The sequence below is a fragment of the Zootermopsis nevadensis genome, unplaced genomic scaffold, assembly GCF_977971745.1.
Source record: "Zootermopsis nevadensis isolate Lab colony 2312 unplaced genomic scaffold, Znev_1.0 Znev_ptg000024l, whole genome shotgun sequence".
NCBI classification, from domain to species: Eukaryota; Metazoa; Arthropoda; class Insecta; order Blattodea; family Termopsidae; genus Zootermopsis; species Zootermopsis nevadensis.
In genome coordinates, this window is record NW_028259156.1 from 13,169,740 (window position 1) to 13,193,549 (window position 23,810).

General features: G+C 36.4%; 1 protein-coding gene across 7 annotated transcripts in view; it reads left to right on the top strand.

Annotated features, from left to right (window-relative positions):
* Positions 1-23,810, top strand: part of LOC110835466 (uncharacterized) — a 224,769-nt gene that overhangs the window by 192,182 nt on the left and 8,777 nt on the right. For 2 of the 7 annotated variants that reach the window (XM_022075701.2, XM_087355325.1), the window contains exons 1-11: positions 7,394-7,520; positions 9,636-9,860; positions 11,123-11,247; positions 11,476-11,552; positions 12,984-13,106; positions 14,169-14,386; positions 19,846-19,986; positions 20,301-20,492; positions 20,576-20,698; positions 21,203-21,487; positions 22,027-22,212. In XM_022075701.2, the coding sequence (XP_021931393.2) occupies positions 9,691-9,860; positions 11,123-11,247; positions 11,476-11,552; positions 12,984-13,106; positions 14,169-14,386; positions 19,846-19,986; positions 20,301-20,492; positions 20,576-20,698; positions 21,203-21,487; positions 22,027-22,212 (1,640 nt within the window). In that variant the 5' untranslated portion in view covers positions 7,394-7,520; positions 9,636-9,690. The other 5 variants (XM_087355326.1, XM_087355324.1, XM_087355327.1 and 2 more) reach the window with 5 other exon arrangements.

Genomic DNA, 23,810 nt, shown 5'->3' on the forward strand with positions numbered 1-23,810 from the left:
TGGGTCTTGATGTCACAAACTCTCTACGAGTGTGTAGGCCCAAACCTAGAGAAATTTTTGTGCTTCGCTGGAATGGAATGGATAGTTCTAAGAAGGTACAGCCAACTTCAGAATTAATGAAGCTAAGAACATTGAAATATGTGGACACGATATTAAAATTTTATGTTTAAAGTAAGAAGATATTGTTAGTTTCAGTATCTCGGTGTTATTTCTGAAGATAAAACTGTCTAACGTTCAACGTCACTGTTGTATCATACATGTTTGTTTATGATTTCGCCTCAGGCCCATAACTCACATGTCTTGTTTAATTTTAAATTAACTACGTAATTCTAATCACATTTATATTTAACCCTCTTTTCAAAAACACCACAGTGATTATATTATCTATGGTTGCGTCTACCATAACAAATTGCATTAAATCAGTGCTATTTTTTCTACACATGGTTTTAAAGCTTTCAGCGTAAACAGGCAGAAATAACTGAACTGGCTTTTTGGTCGAGTTTTTAACGAGAAATCTCGGACTTATTTTGAATCGAGATTCCGGCTAACCTGAGTGAAGAGATCTGAATTTGCTCAGTCTCGCCAAACTGCATGCTATGGTAATAATATTGGCCACGATCTCTTCTTTTCACATCATCCCAAGTTATAATTCACAAACACACTTCGATTCTACGCCAGATAACACTTCCTAAAACTTCGTTAAATATAATTAATTATTATAAGATATTTATTAACAATTTTCACTTCAGAACACACTTTCTCTAATAGTACAATATATAGGATTATGCGTTTTCATTTTCTCTTACACAATCAGTTGTCGTTCAGAACTGTTAATTACATTTTCGCATGTATTTAGTCGTCCGAATACAAGTGTAGTTAAGTGTCACACAATAGATCGCCTTCTGTAAGGTATGGGGGTTCAATGTCCCGCGGTGTGAGTATTAAACAGCTGTTTTTTGCAGGTAGGTTACTGTGTTCCGAATCCAAACGCGGTGTACTTTCACTGAACCGTCTGTATGTGTAAAACAGTACCTGTAACATTGATGCTACGTTCCTGTCTCCTGTTAGAAACGCGCCATATGGCACTTGCTGTAGACAGTGTAATTTAAAATCTAGTTCCTAGGCTCGTTTTACTACGTTATATTAGTTAATCAGAGGTAACTGATGACTCCGCAAGCTACTGGGCACAGAAAGAAAGTAACGTGTGACTGGCAGCTTGAATCTGTAATTGAGTAAACTAGAAGCATTTTTGTTTCCTTCAGTAGGAGTGAAGTAGCCGGTCCACTGAAGAAAATGCAATAGGCATTTTATGTACGTAATTTCTGTAAAATGTTCGTAAACTTTCTTGCATTTACATAGAGAACTGTACGAATTTGAGTGACATTGCAGTCAACATTTAGCGGTCATAGATATGTCAAGGTCATATATAGGTCACAATATATACTCAGTGCTCACATGGTGTTGGGATAGATTACGTTAGTTTGGGTTAGGTTGGGTTAGGTTAGGTTGAGTTACGTTGGGATAGGTTAGGTTGGGTTAGGTTGGGGTAGGTTAGGTTAGTTTGGGTTAGGTTAGGTTAGGTTAGGTTGGGTAGGTTGGGGTGGGTTAGGTTAGGTAGGGTTAATTTATGTTAAGGTGATTTGGGTTAATTTGGATTAGTTTAGATTAGTTTAGTTTAGGTTACGTCACATCAGTGTTGGATTAGATTAGGTTATGTACCAGAGAGGTCTTTAAAATTTTCAAGGTCATATATTTTGACGCTTATTTCTGCCAAACCGAAAATACCTTGTTGACCATGCTCATATCAAAATGAGGTGACGTAAAGATCAAGGTCATATGGAATTCACGAGAAGATCGGTCCACTAGTTTCCCAGATATGGGTCTTTAATTTTATCAAGGTCATATCTTATCACTGTTGTGTCTCCCAAACCGTAAACACCTGGTTGTCCATACCCGTGTCAAAATGAGGCCATGTTTTAGTCAAGGCCATATCGAAGTCACTACATCATCGGCCCACTAGTTTCCCAGATACGGGTCTTTAAAATTTTCAAGGTCATATATTTTCATGCTTATATCTGCCAAACGGTAAATAGTTGGTTAACCATACTCATGTCAAAATGAGGTCATGTATAGGTCAAGGTCATATGTAAGTCACGACATAATCGGCCAAATAGTATCCCAGATACAGGTCCTTAAATTTCTCAAGGTCAATATATTATCTTACTTATAACTGCCAAACGATAAATAGCTGGTTACCCATACTCATGTCAAAATGAGGCCATGTAAAGGTGAAGGTCATATGGAAGTCACGACAAAATCGACCAACTATTTTCCCAGAAATGGGTCTTTAAAATTCTCAAGGTCATATATTATCAAGCTTATATCTGACAAACGGTAAATAGCTGGTTATCCATACTCATGTCAAAATGAGGAAATGTATAGTTCAAGGTCATATGGTGGTCACAACAAGATCGGCCGAATAGTTTGCGACATACAGATCTTAAAAATTCTCAAGGTCATAACTTTTCCCCCAAACCGTAAATAACTGGTTGACTATACTCATGTTGAAATGAGGTCACGTATGGTTCAATTACATGGAAAGACCACGACAAGATCACACAAACTGTTTCAGAATAAGAGGCCGCAAACTTTTCAAGGTCGTTCGTAGTACTATTTTCTGACGCATATACTCGTGGTTCTCGTTATCAATTTTCAACGTGCAGTTACATGCAGCCTACAGAATGGCTCTGTGTAAATGGCAATGGTATCTTCTTCTTTAAGAATATGTGTATTTTCTGTTGTTTCTCTTGTCTATAATACTTGTGCCATATTAAACAGTAATCAGAAAACTCTCGGTTTCTAAGCAGTTTTTCTTGCTCAAAGACGCGAGACTTCCTGACAGAAACTGTACCAAATTATAAAATTAATAATGTAATGGTTATTTGTTCCAACCCAACAAGTGCAATTTATGTCAAATAAGTAATCCGAGTGACTAACTCATGCAGCAAGGCCATTCCTTATACACTGAACAGCTGAGTTTGTCAAGACATTCCCAGACTTGTATCTAACACAAAGATTCATTTCCGTTTTCGCAAGATTTAGCCATTGGACCCTGTTATGAGGCAGATTAATCCAATCTACACTTTCACGACATATTTCTTCAAGATTAATATTACGTAATATTAACCCCATGTTTATTCCTGGACCTTCCATGATTTCTTTCTGTCTGGTTTTCCAACTAAGGTTTCTAATTAATCTGCCTCGTGATGGCTGATCCATCTCACACTCATAAAACATGTAACAACAATAAAATAGTAACAGTATAATACGATCCAGTTACCTTAAGAGTATCCAGAATAATTGTAGGTGCAAGTTATATGTTCGCGGCTCTGGAGAACAGCGCCTGTCTTCGGTTTGCAGCCCTCAAATACGTATCATTTGTCCATAAATCGATTCCGTGCATTCGGATGCAGTTTGTTTGTGACTTACTACGAGTACAAGTTTCTTACTGAAGTTTAAGTAAAACATAATTATAGTTTATTTGTCTGACGAAAGCATCACGAATATCTGCAATTTGTTTCTTTACACATCTAACCTCTAATTTAGTGAAAACTAATTATGTCCATGTATATTTAATTAATAATATGTTTTCCTGTATAGAACGAAATCACGAGAGAAATCTTTGTGACAGTGAAATTCTTCTTTCATAATTTGCCGTATAATTATTATAGACTGTTTAATGGATTTGAATCTGTCAATTATAAATGAATGAACACGAAGATTAGCTTCACCGAAACGTAAAGACCATTTCAGCTACAAAACAGCTTAACTTTCTTCTGAGAATGGTTGTCTTAATACTCGTCGCCGTAAGAATCCTAAATCTTACCTAGCTTTCGTCTGTCTTTAATCTTCCACCAAGAAAAAAAAATTATACCAAAACATATTTCAATCTGGCTACATAACTGTTCTTTATGATAATATCATAGTTCGAAATATTATATTTCGAATACGATTTAGTTCAGTAAGATAACATGTTTCTAATACACAAATTCGACATAATTTGGTTTCATTCTCCAGCAAGATATTTTTAAAATTCACGTCCTATGCCCACTTTATTAAAATATTCTTCGAGAATTATAAATTAATAGTTATTTAGTTTCGTTGTCCACTTACGTGCATAGATAGCATTACTACAGGTTACATTCTCATCTGACTCTCACTGCTAAGAGACATCGATGCGCGAGAAATGATGGCATCATATATTATGAGGGTCGCATTTCTCTTCTTTAAAACCCAGCCTAAAATAATGAAGTTCTTTTAAGTTTCTGTTTCCTTGGCTAAGATATATTACTCTGATTGCCTACACAGAGCGTAGGCTAAATTCTGATGATTCATACGTAAGATGTACTAGAGTTTCTGAAACTCCTCTTTACCATGGTGGTTAGAAGTGGGCCATAGATCTATTGAGGGCACAAGTTCACTTTGACCCTGACCTGTTAGTGTGACCAGTGAAATTACTTCATGTCCAGGTACTTTTAAAGGGTTAGAAGTCAAAGTTCAGAAGCATCACTTGACAGCTGTTTCTAAAAATTAAATAGTGAAACTGTTCACTGTTAGGTTCGACTTTTTTGTATATGTCCTGTCGGCGCATGTGACCGCACGAGACGCCTACACGTTGACATTGCTGGTTAGAATCTCTTCGGAGAGCGAATGTCTCTTCACTTTCCATTAGGTTATACTGCAAGGCTTTTGATAGAACTGATCCCCCATCCAAGGAGTCCTACAACTTGTATTAACAAGGATTTAGAAATTATCTACAACAAAGGGTACTGTAGACCGAAGAAGGAAGGAAGAGTTATGGAATCCGTTGCTGTCTTACCTTGCGAGATTCTATTAGGTCTACTCTTTTGACTGTTGTGCAGTAGGCGAATAAAATTCTTAAAGATGCTGTATTTTGGTCCATTCGAAAACTCTGTGAGCTTTTTTCTTCGATTCTTTCTTTCATGTGAAGCAGTTGTAGTTCACTCTGCTTTGTATGTTGTTGACGTAAAGGCTGTGTCCACAAGAACATGCCTTTTCCATTTTTATTTCAAGTTAAATTTACATATCCTTATGATTAGAACTAATTATGAATACCGAAATTTGACTCATCGCATGCAGATTATTGAAGTCATTGAACAGTTCCTCCAATATAGCAATGTAGAAATGTTAGGATGATACATAGTTATGATCTTCATTTCATGAACGACAACAAGGAAAAGAATAAGTCAAATGGGTTGTTCTTGCACCTTGTAAACGGTCGCGAGTGAATTTCTCTTGGAAGTAAGTTCATGTAGCCAAAATAAGTTATTACCCGTCATAGTGTAGTAGAAAATATTCATAATTTTCTGTGCCAAAGAAGTAATATTCTAACTCAATTTCTGTTGTGTTGATTAGTCCATCAAAAGTCTGGAGCTCTGTTAGAAATTTCGTAACATTCTAGATTTTTACGGAATGGAGGGGGGGGGGGGGTTGTTGGCTTCCACCCGAGCCCCAAGTTGGAGTACCACTGCACTTCTCCATGTTCAGTACATTGGCAACTGCCCTCGATATCTGAAGGTAGTCTTACCCATCTGAAATATGAATATGTGTCATGGCGTAGTGGCACGAGACTAACGTAATATGTATGAGGCTACTCCAAAACCATAAATCATAGTTCCAGCTATGTATATAAATCGCCGAACATTATGAACGATATTAGTTGGTCGTGATATCTGAATTTTGAATTCATTACACTTGCAGTTCCTTGGTTTGTACGTGTCTCTGACGACGCTCGGGTCCCACCAAACAGCTGACCGAATGTGGGTCACTCAAGACCTCGACCCTGCTCATGAAATGCATCTACTCACGGTGTACCCAGAGGCAAGTTACACTTTCTCCGTCTCATTTTGATAAACGCTGCAGCACTGGACGTGTGTGTACTGTCACGTAGAAGTTGTCCCGCTCTTTAAAGTCTCAATGAATTCAGTATATTTATGTTGAAAGACGCTTATTCAATTTGCTAAGAAATAATGAATCTGTTCAGTGAAAACACAGGGAATGGAGAGAAATCCACTTTTTTCTTAATCTCGGCTCTTTACCTCAATAACTTAAGTCAAATTCAGGGACATGACATTAAATTAGGCTAAAACCGTTTCTTTTCATATTATTTCCAATTAATTATTCGTCCGATTACTCGACGTTAAGTAGATTCAACTACAGACAGCGTAGTTAAATAAGCCATAAATATATAAAGAAATAAAACTCAAACATCTGTTCTTCATAAATAAACTGTTCATATACTTGAAATTAATAACGCTTGAAGCTGACGGAGAATATTAATTGATTGTTTTAAGCCGATTCAGAATAAATTAATAATCGTATCTTTACAATCAAATGAATACGAACATCCATGATAAAATATATTTATGACTGAAAATTTACAACCTCAAATGTTATCAGCATTTCTGACTATATACAAAGGCCCAGTTTACAGTGGTCCAGCAAGAGGACTTCAGATTCATACAGATAAAAAATTTATGCTTGTAATTTCTGAGGCGATTCTCATGTCTCTGAGGAGCTTTTTCCGTCTGTTGAATGCAAATAAAGTGAGACCGATTAAACCAATTAACAGGGAGTGGTGCTCCAACATGGTGTTGGGTGGGGGCTAACTGTAGAAATCTAGCATGGTACGAAATACTATTCAGGGCTCCACTCTTCAGCATCGGGGTTTTAAAATTAATCATGGCATGTTTTGAAGGCCGAGAGGACTAAGAGTGAGGGAAGGAATTGTGGATCAAATCAGCAGTAGATTATGTGTCTTTTTTGAATGCAAAAATTATGTCAATGACTCTCGGAATAAAAGTTGTCTGGAACCGACTGACAGGAAGCCACCTACACTTCATGAAAAAGAGAAAGAAACGTTTTTAAAATTAATCCTCTGCATTTCAAAATACTATTTTTTATTAACATAAAACTTTATGTACTGAGGATGTGAAAATCAAGTTCCAGCTGCCATCTACTGGCTGAAGTGCAAGGCACTTGGAGACGCAAACAAAGCAGATACACCATTTTGGGAAGCTATGTCATCATTCGCCCAAAACAACCGGAACATAAACTCGGTTTCCACTGTATGTGTATAATAAATAATTTTATCAGTGTACTATGCGACAACACGTGATAGATATAACGTAATGGACAGCTGATGTAAAGTTAGTTTACGGACTACTTCTTCCTCGTAATATTAGTTCACATTCTTACCAGTGTGGTTATTATCACAACCTCGCTCACCGCCGTGAGTAGCGACACCTACTAGGGGAGCATGCTATTTTAACTACACAAACGGAAATTTCCTTGCTTTTGTACCTCTAATTCGTGCCACTGACTAATAGATGGCACAATGCGACACTTCCAGTTATGAGCATCAAGTTGCATATCTGTAAGAGGATTGATCCGACGCTGTTTCTCCATTTTGGTAATGTTCGTTGTTGATCGTCTTAATGGTAAGTTAGAGTGAATTTACATTATCTGTAAAAATAGCTTGCAGTTCGATTACATTTTTAATCATAAGTATATTTTGGAGTTTGATTAATATTAATGTTCTCGTGTTTAGGTACAATTTCTTGTTCTTAAAGCTACTTCGTTCTCAAAAAGCTGTTTCTCTATCAGCCTTTTGTTCAAGGATATCCGCCATATTCATTGCATAAGAAATCAATGCTCGTGAATGGAATTTTGAAATAAATTGTTTCTGAATGATACTAGACTTTGGATGAGAATAACTTGTTACTGGATAAACTTGACGTTACTGTTGCATTCCATCGAACTTATATATAACGTAATGTATTTGCTAGTTTAAGCGTAGTGCAGTGTAATTATGCAAGTTGTAAACGTAGGTCATATAAATGCTGTGTAATTAACTAGTTTTGTATTTAAAAATTACAGAAGTACTGCAACACTTACCAAGTTCAATGTATAAAAATACATACACATATGTATGTGTGTGTGTATATATATATATATATATATATATATATATATATATACACATTTATAAATTGGACTTTGATAGGTGTTACAGTAATTTTTAAATGCCATAACAAGTTTAGTACACAGCATTTGCATGACCTTTGCCTGCAACTTGCAAAATTACACTGCACTACGTGTATATTATATAGCCGTGTGTGTGTATGTGTATGTATGGTACCAGACCTCATATCCAGAAAGCCTGAGAACTTGGCCTTTTTGGATTTGTGTTTTCTAGATTTTGGATTGTTATGCAGAGGAATTCTATGTCAGACTAAATGAATAATAAAGATTTTTGTTGCATGCTTTATCTACTATAAAAATTTGTGATTCCTCGTTGTCGTCAATAAATTACGTCATCAACAATGCCGAGTATAAACAAACTCGGCATTGTTGTGGAACACGACAATGCCGAGTTTAGTGTCTTACTCAAGATTTTAAAAAGCAACCAACCCCCCCCCCCTGAAAGGGGGTTGGTTGCTTTTTAAACACTTGATCAAGCTCCCCCGAAAGGGGGTTGGTCAAGTGTTTTAAACCTCCATTCGGGGGGTTTAGTTTAGTTTCTTACACAAGATTTTAAAACGCAACCAAACCCCCCCCCCCCCCCCCGAAGGGGTTCGTTGCTTTTTAAAAACTTGACCAACCCCTCCGAGGAGCTCCGAAAGGAGCGTTCTGCCCTAGTCTACTAAATTATGCAAAAACAAAAATTCTTCAGTCTTCAGATGCTTGCCATTGTATCTTACACTCCCAAAGTATCTCCTAACTTATGTCTTGTAATTGTGATTGATTACATCTTGTTTGAGGACTTGGTAGCATATAAGTTTCCTGAGGGTGTTGAACATTGAGGGTCGATAGTTTCACTTTACTTAGTATGGTCTACAATTTTTTGAAAATGTCATGCAAATTTAACAGTTATGTATATAGGCTTTTGTTTTTTCCAAAATCTCTTGTATTTTACACATCCACATGATATCTTGCTTAGTTATGAAACTTTTTTGTTCCAATCCAAGAATTGGTCCTTCAGTAAGCTGACTCATTTATCAGTAGAAATCTTTTTCTTTATATTTAACACCACGATATAAAAATGTTTAAGCCAGAGTTAAAAGAGTATCTCCTATCTCACTCCTACTCAGTAGAAGAATTTATAAATACATGTAGGCAATAATGGTGATGGTTCTCATCATAATTATTTTTTTGTAATACTGTAGTTCCAAAAATCTATCAATAGCTGTTATAACTATGTATTTTTTATTTGTACTAGAAACGAAGTATTGTATTTGTGCTATGACCTGTTCTACATCCTTGGCTTTGGCCTATGAAGGATCTGTGGAATGTAAATAAATTTCATTCTATTCATTATTATTATTATCTACATCATCGGTACCTATATCAGGATGCATTATGATGTTGACTGTTTGATTGTAAGTGAACTGGGGGACAACTGGTGCATCATCATGATGTTCAAACATACATCAACGGCTTCTTCATCCAACAATTTAGCTTCTTCACATATCTGTAGCAGAACCGTTATAATTGTAATAGAATCCGTGTTAAGTTTAATACGAGGTAGATAATAATTGTAGTTTTCTTTTCAGTCTTTTGTGAATAATCAACATCTTGTGATACAAGACAGAGATAAGTACACAAGGCATGGAATCTTCAATGAATGCTGAGTTGATCACTCGTGCACTTAATTTTCATGGGCAACAATTGCAGAAGCTGTGGGATAGTGAGAGAGGAGAGGCTGACCTGGCGAAGATTAATGTCAATGTGAAAGAAATTGATTTTAGTGTTTATCAACAAAGGCAGAAACAGTTGAGGTGAGCATGTTATAACATTAGCATGACTTGTTGGCAGTGTAGATTGTTTTCGGGGCAGTATAATCTGCTTTGCTGCCCATCGCTGCAAAGCAGGAAGTGTGCAAAATTCTATCTTGCTCAACTGAATAGAAATGTGTGGATGAAAGTGTAAATCAAGCTATTTCTTATCACTATAGTAAAGGTCTTGTTAGATAAAGCCATCTCTTATCACTATTGATAAGAGGCCTCTTTTGAGTTGGTACTTTTTCCTTCTTCCTGCAAATACAACCAGCCCTGGAGTCTTGAATATATTTCTTATCTGAACAGTGGCCAGCATCCATGAAATGTTCTTTCTTGGTGATTCTTATGTAGACAAATCACAAAAGAGATATATTTTCATTATTGCTCTGAAGTTATACGTAATTTGTATTGGCACTTACTCAGCACCATCACGGCTGGCCCACTGTGTGTGTCAGAGTGGCCGCCATGGACAATTTATCTTGGTCATATTGGTATCTTTATATATATTTCTTTTACTTTTTCACAGTGGCAAAGTTTTCTTCAGTTGGGTGGGTCTTGACCTTAAAACAGATGTTCAGGGTAGGGATGAGATCTACAGGATTCATATAACAATTAATTAGTTTTGAATGGGAGTACAGGGTGTTTTCAGTATTGTGTGCACAGTTTGGTGAAGGAAGTAGGAAGTTGATGAATAGCTTAATAACATCGCTTTTTCTGTCCTGGACACTTTTGTGATGCTATTGAGTATAATTCTACCCGAGGACCAGAATACGCAATAATCTGCATCCTAGGTGTCACATTTAAGATTTTTAAACTTTTCTTTCAATCAGGTTTATATTTCAGCTGTTCCTTAAACATTCTTTGAATAATAAAATATTAAAGTCTTGGAGTTTTTTTGCAGACACTGGTTTTTATTTATAATTATAAATAATAAAATAATTACCAGTGAGGAATTTGAAGAATTCTGTGGTATTTTAAAATGCACATCACTAGGAAAATGCTAAAAACCAAAGTTTTAGCCAAGAATATAGCTTTAAGATGGGCAGTGTTGGATGTTAATGGAAGAATGGGAAAGATGGAGTCGGCAAAACGTGTTCTCTCGCAGTGTCACGGCCTGCAGAGTGGCTGGTCATGAATATAATGAAGATAATTAGAGAAGGATGGGAAATGTCAGGTATCACTACAGTTGCAAAGGATTGTCAGAAGAAATGGCTGTACTTGTTTTTAGTAATCAAAACTGTAATTTGGTGTTTTGTTTTCAGTTTTCAGGACAGGGGTAAGAGGCTGAAACTTCAACAGTTCATAATGAAAAAGGCCACAGCGTTGTTTGACAATTCTTTGGTGGAAGGTGATAATGATTCACAGGATAAACCTGTAGGTGAAGAAGGTGGGTTTATGATTATCTTTCAACAGATCTACTGTTGAACTTCAGTATAGTTATCTTGTTGAGCCTCTTTTGAATAAAACAGCATGAATAACCGCAACGATTATTTAATTAACAGGTTGTCCAAAAATGATTAAAAGAAACTGTGATTGAGAATCTGAACTTTGCAGTTGTGCAGTGATAGCATTACTTTAAATGTGAATTGTAAGAACAATACATTTTTTTTTACAGATTTCTATGCTGCGATGCCATCATATGATACATTTCTGTCATTGGATAAACAGAGTAGAACAAAACATTTCTTCCAGGTAAGTGTATAACTATTTTCTGTTTATAAGAGTTGAATAACGCCGTGCATGTGGTTTGGCAGATTGAATTATTTGTGGTTGGTTTAGTCAGTTCGAGTGAAATGGTAGTTTGCAACTGTCAGCATCACAGAGAAGTTATTTAAAAATCATGCTTAACATAACTTTAACTTTGAGTTTGGAAATGGCAATTTTTTTCACACCAAATATAATGCGTAGTGTATTTGAAAAAATAATGGGACTGGTGCAGTTATTCGGAGTAAGAACTGTTGACATGTTTGTTCTCAGAGTAGTGTCGTATATGAGTAACACATTTTTGCGATAGTTTGTCCTTCTCTGAAACATAAATAGGCCTGAAGATTTCTGTCTTCTGGGTTGTTGCGCTGTGTAGTCTGGTAAATCTTTACCAACGTTTCAGAGGTCATACTGCCTCCGTCATCAGGGCGATGAGTATGAAGATTTCCATCTTCTGGGTTGTTGCGCTGTGTAGTCTGGTCGATGTTAACCAACGTTTCAGAGGTCATACTGTCTCCATCATGAGGGTGATTCATCTGAACAACCCAGAAGACAGAAATCTTCATACTCACCGCTGTGAAAACCTCAGTTCTTACATAAATAGGCCTCTTTCCCCCTTTTTCTTTGATATGTAAGATAGCAGCTTTGGCATTTCTCTCTTCTCGTGCTGCTAACTGTTGGGTTGCTGCCACAGTGTAATATGACTATGAGTCACTGATGTCCTTGACAGTGGATGGGTCACCGGTGTCATTACTTTCCAGATCCTACATATAGATGCGCTATCACTTGGAGGAGGTCTAGTAAAGGGGTCGTTCACATCGAGTATAATGATATGCTGGCATAATTTAGAGAAGCTTTGTGAATAATCTGGTAATAGGATTCGTTTGTTGACAGCTTCGTAACTCACGTCATATCTCGTCTAGAACAGTAAACTATATTTATGTGTAGCAACTGCCAATGAAAATTGAAATAAAAAATTTGGAAGTACATGGCAAAGCAAGGGTCGTGTCGTATTCAGGTGCTAAGAAAATACACTGTTCATGAGCATTCGGCCAGTTTTATTTGTTTCTCTTATATCACCGAGGTTAAATGCAGTATATTAAATCAAGTAACTTATCTTGTTAGTAGCAATATTACATTTACATTAACAAAATTCAGTTTGTCGTTATATCTGACATGTTCAGTAATTGTCATGCTCTTGTGTGCATAGAATGTTAACATACAAACCTAAACGTAAGTTGGACATGAAACTTGAAGCTATTAGCCAGTTAACTCCATCTTTACTTCCTGCTGTGAATGTTAAGGTACTATATAAGCGCAGTGTTTCTGCTTCTGAGGTCTGTTCTTCAAGAAATACGATTGAATGAATTACAAGATTAAATGTATAGAACTACGTTATGTTGCTTTTCTGTGTTGCAGACATTGAAGAAGGGTGATATTATCATCGGCTCTATAATCAGCAAGTCTGTCTCGGGGATGATGTTGAAGGTGTTGTGCACAGATGGTGAAGGGGCAAAGTGTGTATCAGATATAAATGTCAAGGTATGAGTTCTGATATTATAGTGCCTTAAATCTTATGCTTCAGCAGCCTTCCAGTTGAAAGTGGGGAGGAATTCGTGTTGGTTGCCCCATTTCTGTTAACTGTGAAGGACAAATTTTGTTATGGAGTTGTTTGAATCTTATGGAACTGTACGCTGTTTCGTGGATGTTTCAGTGGGGTATGTGAATACTATTTTGCTGTGTTGAGATTCCAAATGTTGCAGGTTGGGTTGCTATATAAAACCACGGTTAAATCATGCTGTTTGACTAAACTGTGAGCGTGTTGCAAAACAGTTTCTGCCTCACTTTGTTGGTGGTTCGTAATGGTTTGTGCAGAATTGTGCTGTGCACAACAAACATCTAGGACTTCTGCTGTGTTACCTTTGGGCAACGTGTTTTTGTGGTCTGCGCCTTATTTGCCATGCTTGTTGATAGATATATCCACCCAGCATCCCTGACGTTAATTCCTATGACCTTTATTTAGGTATTTATGGAGGGAAAACTGTTCCCAAGAATCTAGCCTTGTTAAAACAATTCAGGATCTTAGTAGCTCAACTGTATTAAGATATTCCAGAGGACGTGCTATCTAGTCGGGATGATCTCGAGCATGCACATTTGTCTTTTGGAGGCTGTACATGAAATCTGTGACCACAATGTACATGTACTCCATTGAGGATAAATCTCCATGTGCTTGTGCACATATGGAGATTCATACCATTATGTTATAATCACTGAATGTTGATGAAAGCTCTGGCGCTCGTAGCTCGAGAGGCTCTCGTAAACTTCACTCGCCAGAAAGCTTTGCTTTGTACATCACAGTATGTTTAAAATTTAAATAAACGATAATTTCATGTGTCACTCTGTATCTTATTTATATGTAAGAATCACAAATTTGTAATATATTATTCAAAAGTTCTGTTTATTGAGGACATGGCTGGGTTAGGATCCGTGGATGTTAATGGATGCGTTGAAATTTTAAAAACTTCTGTTTTACAATATTTTTGTGGCCAAGAATGAAAATCATCGATCTTGAGTTGTGAAAGCGTTGTTATGTTTGGCATTCAGGCATTCTGTCCCACATCCAACGTAATCCCAGCTTCAGACAAGAAATCTGTGAACTGTACCTACCTGATGAATGATACAGTGTGCTGCGAAGTGCTGGAAGTGAACTCTGATACTGAGAAGCTGGTGTGTGGCATGAAGGGTGTGACACTGCCGCCTAACTCGGAATACTCCTCGCGACTCGGCCGCATCCACAGTGATGATTTCCCAGAAGTGTACAAGTGAGTTGGTCCGTTTTAGCTTTCACAATAAGTTTATTATATTTTTGTTTTTGGTGGTGGGCGAGTTATTTTAAAATCTGACGGTACATTATGCTTACCTTTGTCACTGTTTTATTTTTCTCTTAGCTGAGTATGTTATTTATACTTGTGTATATTGTGCATTGTGTTTGGTACTTGTGGGTTGTCGGGACACAAAACGGGGGAGTCATATATCTGGAGTTGGAGTGGCACGGAAAACTGCGCACGTGTATCGTTATACTCGGCTGTTGTTGATCCGGAATCCGGTGCAAACACCCAAACAATAGAAAGACTATGGAGATCAGTAAATGGCGGAATAGAAAAGAGAGAGGCACGGCCCGACATCATCTGGATTCATATTTAGCCGAGTTTATGTGGCGGCGTACAAAAGATAACGGTGATATATTTAAAATGATTCTAAAATCTGTAAGCGAATTTTGGCCTCCGGTGACGGGTTGTAACAACAATTAACATCTCGTGCATATCCAAATAAAATATAATAATTTGTCATTTATTTAAATAAAATATAATAACTTTCAAGTATATGTCATTTATCCACACACAATAACCTAACCTTACCTATTTTTAAAGCGATGTGTCCCGATAACCTACAAGTACCTTGTGTTTAAATGAGCATGTGTTTTGTGCATATAATTGTGCATGCTTTAGTGCTTTATATTGCACTTATGTACACAATAAATGAAATTTAGTGTTCAGACACTTATATTTTTAAGGTGTTCTGCATAATTTGTGCTCGGCACAGTATACACAAGATTGTTGTTATTGTAAGCACTGTAGAGCTGAGTTTGGTCATGGGTACTCGTATTACTATATGGAACTGGTTTGACTTAATGAGCCACAATGATTAAATGCAGTTTCAGTCCCTCAAAAATAAAATAAAGTACTTGGCATTAAGAATTTTGGTTTTCTAAAAGCAGTTCATAAGTTTCTACGTCAGGATTTAGAAGAGAGCGTCTGTATTATAAATTACATTTAACAAAGACTGATCGTTAAGTTTCTGAATCAAAGGTATTGTGAGTACAATACTCTGGTTTGGTGTCATAGATTATAAAATTTCACACTTTTATGAGTTTTACTTCATGTCAAAACCAAGAATCTATCCTCGGTAAGTTTTTACATTTAGTGTGGCTGTGCTAATTATACAAATTGTAAAATGTGTAGATTTTGATTTTTAAATTTTGCAATAAGAAAGCTTCAGTATTGCAGCTGTGTTTTGGATTTAGGCCCTATATTGAACTGCCGTAGATTTCTTCCTCTTAAAGGGGAAAGATCCCATTCATTTTCACTAATTGGTCAAATTATAAGGAACCTTCTCCGAATTCAAAATGTTTTTCCAACTGTGGGTTGTGTGATGTTACTTTCATTATAGTTCATGATGTCAGTTGATAACAATATTCCATAATGATATTGGAGCAATTTTTATCATCATCAAACTCTACTAGTTTATAAATTTTTAAATTTCAGGTATGTAATTAAATTTTGTATATTAAATTTATTTGTATTCCAGGTTTTTATATATTATAAATTATAACCGTGTGTTATCAAAATGTTTAAATAACAGGTAAAATTAGTCTTAAATAATGCATTTGTTTAACTTGCATCGCATAATTACTGTGATTATGTATTTATTTTTAATAACAAGCAAAAACATTTTCCCAAATGTTATATAGCGGATGGAGTCATGGTTTTTCTCTACTTGAAAACACATAAGAGTAATTTTATGGTATAAGGTAATTGGTATTGAATAATTTCATCTGATATATTGTGTTTGTGTGTCAGTGTCAAGTGACGTCCATAATTTTAATGTAGTCGAGTATGGGACTTATAGTACACGAGGTCTAGACATTACAAAAGAGGGGATTGCTAATAGTAAGTGGCTGAAAAATCTAGGTTTCCCGATCGATTGTAAGAACAAGGTTTGTTGGACTCGAGTGATGAAGAGTGTTTTGTATTTATGAATACTGAAATGGGTGGAAGAGACTTGCAGAGTATGTGGACATTCTGGCTTTAATTTGGCAGTCTGTTTTTTAGGAGTATGTCTGGGCCATTCTCTGCCAGTTATGCCTTCCTCTCTTCACTCTACATTTTTCCTGTTCAGTGTGTGTTTTACTAAGGCAATGTCCTACGTAAGCGATAACAAGCGAGCTACCTGAGCTGCATAAGCAGCATGGGGTGTCATATGAAGTGGGGAATCGCTTGTTGTGTCCTACGTGAGAGACGGCGATAGAAGCACACGGCCTTCCTGCACATGCGCCTTCCGTGTACTGCACGGTCAGAGCTTTCTTGCGCATGTGCCTTACTGGCCAGCGCAGCGACTCGCGCGAAAATATCAGAATATTTGATCTCGTACTTTGGCCGCTTCCCTCTCCTGACCACTTCGCTGGAACCTATGACCGCCACACAAATGGCCAGTTTGATATTTCTGCTTCACCCTCGCAACTTGCGCTGCTCGCATTTAATCGCTCACGTAGGACAGCGGGTAAGGAGCCCAGAGAGTCATCTTCATATTTCCTTCTTTTAAGATAAAGATTGGGTTCTGTAGATATTTCATTATGAGATTCATGTTATGCAATCTACAGACTTTACTTTTCTTAAGGCTCGGTGTATTGCTAGGTGAGGGTTCCAAATAGTTCGGCAAAGCGTAGCTAAATAGTTGGACAGGGAGAATTGTAATGCTTTTTTTAAAAAAATATTTTTTTTATTCTTTATTTTTACTCCTAGATGAACAGTTCTGGACATGTCCAATGTAAATGATTGGCCACACTCGTTATCTTTATTCTTATGCTATCTGAATGTGAGTTGTGTGTAGTTTTTAAAAATTTTGTTAGATTTTTTTTTATTCTTTTTTCGCTATTCAATATCGAATATGTATTCACAGCAGGACATGAGGAAGGTATTTCTGAACTTTAAATGCAACCATATTTTGATAAATTCCTGAAATATAGAAAGGAATGAATAATTAAACAATTTTTTACATGTTTGTATGATTATTTTGAGTAACTGCCGAGCTCGGGCGTAGGCTTTGAAATTTAGTAACCAAAGTAATTTTGTTTTGCGTTATACTTTGGTCCTGTGAAGAATTTAATACTGTTTAAGAATGAGATTTAGCATTTCGTTTTTGTTTCGTGTTATATTTTGAAGTATTCTTTATTCTCTCCGTCATTCAGTTGATATTCTTGAAATTCCACCTGTATTTCTGGGGAACAGTTTTGGTACTAAATTGGATATTTTACAGTAAGATTTTTTTATTTTAGACCTTTGTCAATTAACAGCAGCTGAATTGAATAACATTGGTAATCCATCTGCCGTAAGTCATAACTGTAGTGATTCGGCTTCTGAGCCATCTTATGAAATATAATAATTCAATCAGTAGTGTTGATCTACATGCATGCATACTAACTTATTGTTACGAGATCACGGAGGTTTCGGAATTTTAAAGGTGTGCCGTGCCCTTAGGATTCTGTAATACTGAAGCTGGTATCCATAAAAATGGAGAGAAATCCAACAATTCCATGAGGGGTAAATTGGTGTACGTATGAGAATAGCTGAAGTTTGGAGTGAGAAGTAATCTAATATCTATCATATTGAATTGTAAATTGAACTGCAGTTTAAATTTTCCTGCTTTTGTCATCGTCCACAGAAAGTAAGTTGTGCAAACTTTTCAAGTAGTCTTTAAGATTGCAGTTATTAAAATATCCATCAAAAAAGAAGTTATGTGAAATGTTTGTGTTGTATAACAACTATATTGCACAGGTACACAGTGTTAAGTTTTAATATTAATGTCTTCTTATTTGACATTACAGCATGTATAAACAATACAAAGCAAATCAATCAAATGAGATACAAATCGTGCAGTTGATCGCATACATGTGGCCAGTATACTCTGTTTTGTTGGAAAAAGCAAAACCAAGGCACATTCCAGTAGAGACACCATCTGATAATGGCACTGAGGAAAGGCTTCATTTGGATTTAGGGTTTCCTTTTCAGCATTGCACAACGCAGGAACTTGCCGAAAATCAGCATCAATCATGTCATTTCATGTAATCCAGCTGTACTGAAACATAGAGAATGTTGTTATGATGAGAGCTATGGTGGACATATGACTTGTGTGCTTTTAAAATCCAGTACAGTAACATAACAGCTTTATAACCAACAGAATGGCAGGTGAGATCCAGGTATTTTGTTGGTTGATTGGTTGAGGTGTGATTATATTCACTTCTTTAACATTTAAGTCATTTTCACATTCATGGATATTTAATGGTTATGCTCATGTCCTAGGTCCGTGACCCGTTTTTAAGATTTTAATTTACTGTCTTTTTGATATACTACAAACTTTTCATGTTGTCTGTACATTTGGTTCTAACATTGTGATGATAAACATGCAGTGTATAAAATATTATTAAATATAAAATTCATGTTGCTATGGGTATTCTGTCAGATAATAATTAGGAATTTAACTAAAATTTTATGCCGCGGTTGTCGACTGAAGTCGATTGTAATTTCGCTCGGTACGTTTCACGTGACATTAGATGAATGCGTGTCGCAAACATTCATTTTTTTATTTTTTATTTTTGGAACGAGAAGGCGAACTGCATATTATATCGTACGTTGCCGTATGCAGAATGTTTTTTTTTTTCAACTGGTGTATCTCTGTCCCCAATGAAACTATTAATGACGCAGATAAGAAAACAACTTACTAATTGTTATTAAATCGTCTTCCCACAGTGGCAACTGTTATTTAGTATCTTCAGCAGAAGGTGACGTATGAAAGAAACGTTGAGATGAACGTGTGTGTATGTGTATATATATCCAATGAATGAAGAGAAGATAATTCTTAAGAAGAGAATAAGTCGCTGTTTAATGTTGGATGGAAGAAATGCAGAGTTATTTGGGGACTACCATTTGTGATTATATTTCACAATAGATTGGTGTCTCTCTGGAAACCATTGTACGTCAGTAAACATGCTGCTTAGTGAGAAAACATTACATGAAATTGGAAGTTTCTTTTGCACCTTACAATGGGAAATAAAACATTTTATCGTAAGAAGCTCAGCAGGCAACTATGTACCTATGTTTTTAGTAAGGTCGAAGGTATGTACGTAGGCTGGTTTATCTTTAAAATGTGTTTTAATTGATGTGCCATTAATAGTTTCAGGGGAAAGTGTTGGTTGTAATTTATGGAGAATTTGTTGTAATATTTGAAAAGTTTTTTTTTATCATTGAATATACCAGCAACATGAAGAATAATATTCAGCGTCAAGATTGGAGACATGGCAATTTAAGGTTTCCTGTAATTGACAATCGTAGAGCTGCATAATTTTATTTAGTTACTTTCTTGTTTGACTGACTTTGAAGTTCTGAAAGCTTGTTTCATTCGGTGTTCGTTTTGTAAAAAATAATTTTTCCCCTGTTGTGTGTAGGAAAATGCAGGACTTGAAAGGTGAAACTTTCGATAAAGTTTTGGAGAAGAGTCTTGGGTTCTTCAATCCTAACAACATGAACTACTTGGCAAACCAGATGGGACTGGGGAACAGTAATTTCTCATACATGACTGGTCTCAGGTAAAGGTCGTCTTATGAAAGCGCTTGGCAAAATGGCCAATATTGCATGCTAAATTTTTCTGTTTAAGAATTCTTTTACAAAAAGAAATTGTTCTAAACATGTTAACATGTAGTAAAAGTCTACAAGGTGACATAATTTGTCTTGAATTTGTGTAATTTTGTTTGCTGTGGAATGTAGTTTAATGTTTCTAGCTTGAAACATTCACGTTGTAAAACGTAGAGAATTCATATAAAAATTGTTTTCAGTAATGGTAACTTGATAGAATTTGACATCTTTGAGTACAGATTAAACAAATTTTGTTGAACTATTTCAGAGGACGATTCCCAGAACAGGAATACGCACTGGAGCTTCGTCAGGTTCAAGCCAGTAAGTGGGCCTTCAGAAGTGTCGCAGAAGGCATTGAGCACTTCAAGTCAGGAAGACATTCTGAAGCTTTTCAGTGCCTAAATAAGGCATTGAACATTGATCCGCGCAACGTGGAAGGCTTGGTGGCACGTGGGGCATTGTGAGTGTTTCTTTTATTTGCCGCGTTATTTGCCGTATAACTTACATCCCGAAAACTAACCCCGATCATATCTCTTGTTTTAGATACGCAAACAGCGGTAGTTTTCAGAAGGCTATCGAGGATTTCGAGACGGCACTAAAACTGAATCAAAACCATCAAAATGCTCGCAAGTACATGGGAGAAACTCTGGTTGCTTTGGGAAGGAGGTGAATATCTTATTTTTAGAAGAAATTTTGTCTGCAGAATATTTTGTTTATTTAGAGTCTTCAGCTACTACTTTCACGATTGACGCAAGAGTTCTTATATCAGTGATGCCTATGTTCAGGTGGTAATTTTAAAAGTTATTGATACTTGTAGATGCCATAATTCTTTGTTGCTATGACATTCTTGCTGAATTAAGTGATCGTTAACTTTTTAGTGAAGATCCTACTATGAAATTTGTTAAAATTTACTGTTAAGATACAAATATGGTTATATCCTCTGCAACTTTTAAACTCTGTTTAATAATTACTCGTCTTAAATGTTCTTAACTGCCTGTGTGTGAGAAAATTATTCAGTGGATGATTTTTAAAATGGAAAATGTGCTTTAGTTTGTGATTGCGCAAACTTCACATCCCCTTTTACTAACTGTCTTATGTGCCTTGAATTGAATTTATGACGCGTGTATTATTTTCTGTCTCGTTAAAGAATTGTCGTCCGTTGTTTTCCAGTTTTGAGGATGAGAACAAATTTGAGGAAGCTTTGAAGTCGTATGAAAATTGCCTGGCTCTTATTCCATTTCACGAAGAAGCTCAGAACTCCATTGAATTCCTCAAGACGAAGATTCTGAACAGTAGCAAGTTGTCTGATTCGGATGTCACAATTCCTGGTTTGACATCTTCTAAGACTCTGGAAGTGAAGGAGACGTTGAAACAGTTACTTAAAGGTGAAGAAGAGGATGAGAAGAAAGAAAAGGAGAAGGACAGATCAAAATCTAAGAAGAAGAAGGACAGGAAGTACGCACAAATATTTGTCTTTAGCTTTAATTTATATGTATAAGTTTTTTGCAGACTTGATGTATGTTACGCAGCATGCTGCTGCTGCAGCTCTTTTTCTTCTTCGTCCCTTCAGTTTTAAGCTGTAAGATAAGGTTAGTACAGTGAAATCTTACTGCTGTGAAGTTTGGGGGGACCTTGACTTAGTACGGAAATTTTAATTTGAAAATAAATGAAGGTATTAAGTAGGTGATGTTTCTGTTGGTATTAGTAAAATGTACATGAACTTTCAGAAAGAATGTTTATGCACGTACAGTGTAACGTCAGTTTGCCGTGCCCGTCTTGCAAATTCTTAGCTACAGATTTGCTGGTTTGCCCCCCGTTTAGGAATTACTATATTGTATTAAATCTAAAATTGAAGGAGTTGTAAATGGATTAGTATGACCCTCAAGAAAGACATGCTGACACCCGCTTGTTACATGTGTGGTAAATTCCTTTTCTATACTTTATGGCGATAAAGTTTGCTGTTATAATGAGTAATATGAATGTGGCGTGCCCAGGTCCAGAAAACGTCGTCGACGTTCCACATCCAGTAGCAGCAGTTCAAGTTCTGCGAGTTCCCGCAGTTCGTCGTCGTCATCTTCGTCGTCGTCCGATTCCAGTTCTGGTTCCTCGAGGTCGGGCTCACAGTCTCGGTCTCGATCCCCGTCGAGATCTCGAAAGTCATCCAAGAAACGAAGAAAGAGGTAATATTTCCAGTTGCGGGCACCAGGATACCATGTCTATCAGAAATTCGTAGATATTTTGGTTGAAATCGGCATACTTTATGAATGCCATTGTTAGTTTAGTATTTCTATTGGCAGTTTGGGCTTATATATATATATCTTTTACTATAAAAATTTGTGATTCCTCGTTGTCTTCAACCAATTTGTCGTCAAAAAATGACGTCATCAACAATGTCAACAAATATTTGTTTACACGGCATTGTTGTGGAACACAACAATGTCGAGTAAACAAATATAACACTTCACAACAAAGAAATCAAAAAATATCAAGCAAGTCGCATTATCACTGCTCCAGAAGGAGCACTTCGCATTCTTGAATAATGACTGACAGTTGGCCTAAAACATCAGAAAAGTGAAAGAAGACGTTATCAAGTATTTGAAGTACCAACTCCAACAACTTCAACAAGGTAAACTGATATGCATTCGATATATTACGATTACGAAAACTATTATGAAAACTGACTTTATGATCGATTTTAAGACGAAGAATTGCAGGGGTGGGGCTGGACGTAAAAAGTTGACTGAACAAGAACTGTTGACTTCTGAACAGCGACGTAAAGAACTACAACATCAGACATATTTAAGAAATAAAGAAAAGCGAAAAAAGACTTACACTGATAAACGAGACCATATTAACGACACACGTAGAAAAACAGACGAAGATTTGCAAGGGTGGGATTGGACGTAGAAAGTTGTCTGACCAAGAACAGTTTGCCTCTGAACAGCGAGGCAAAAACTCAAACATCAGACATATTTAACAAATAAAGAAAAGCGAAGGAAGACTTACATTGATTAACGTAGAAAAACGTATTCAATAAGAACAGAAGGGAAAAAAAGCAGACGAAGATTTGTAAGGGTGGGATTGGGCGTAGAAAGTTGACTGACCAAGAACAGTTGACCTCTGAATAACGACGTAAAGAATTAAAACATCAGACCTACTTAACGAGTAAAGAAAAGCGAAGGGAGATTTACATTGATAAACACAGAAAAACTTATTCAACAAGAACAGAAGAGCAGAAGAAAACAAAAGAAGACTTGCAAGGGTGGGGTTGGACGTAGAAAGTTGACTGACCAAGAACAATTGGCCTCTGAATAACGACGTAAAGAACTAAGACATCAGATCTATTTAACAAATAAGGATAAGCGAAAGAAGACTTACATTGATTAACGTAGAAAAACGCATTCAATAAGAACAGAAGGGGGAAAAGCAGACGAAGATTTGTAAGGGTGTTGTTGGATGTAGAAAGTTGACTAACCAAGAACAGTTGGCTTCTGAACAGCGACGTAAAGAATTAAAACATCAGACCTACTTAACGAGTAAAGAAAAGCGAAGGGAGATTTACATTGATAAACACAGAAAAACTTATTCAACAAAAAAAGAAGAGCAGAAGAAAACAAACGAAAACTTGCAAGGGTGGGGTTGGACGTAGAAAGTTGTCTGACCAAAAACAGTTGGCCTCTGAACATCGATGTAAAGAACTAAGACATCAGATCTATTTAACAAATAAGGATAAGCGAAAGAAGACTTACATTGTTAAACGAGACCATATTAACAACAC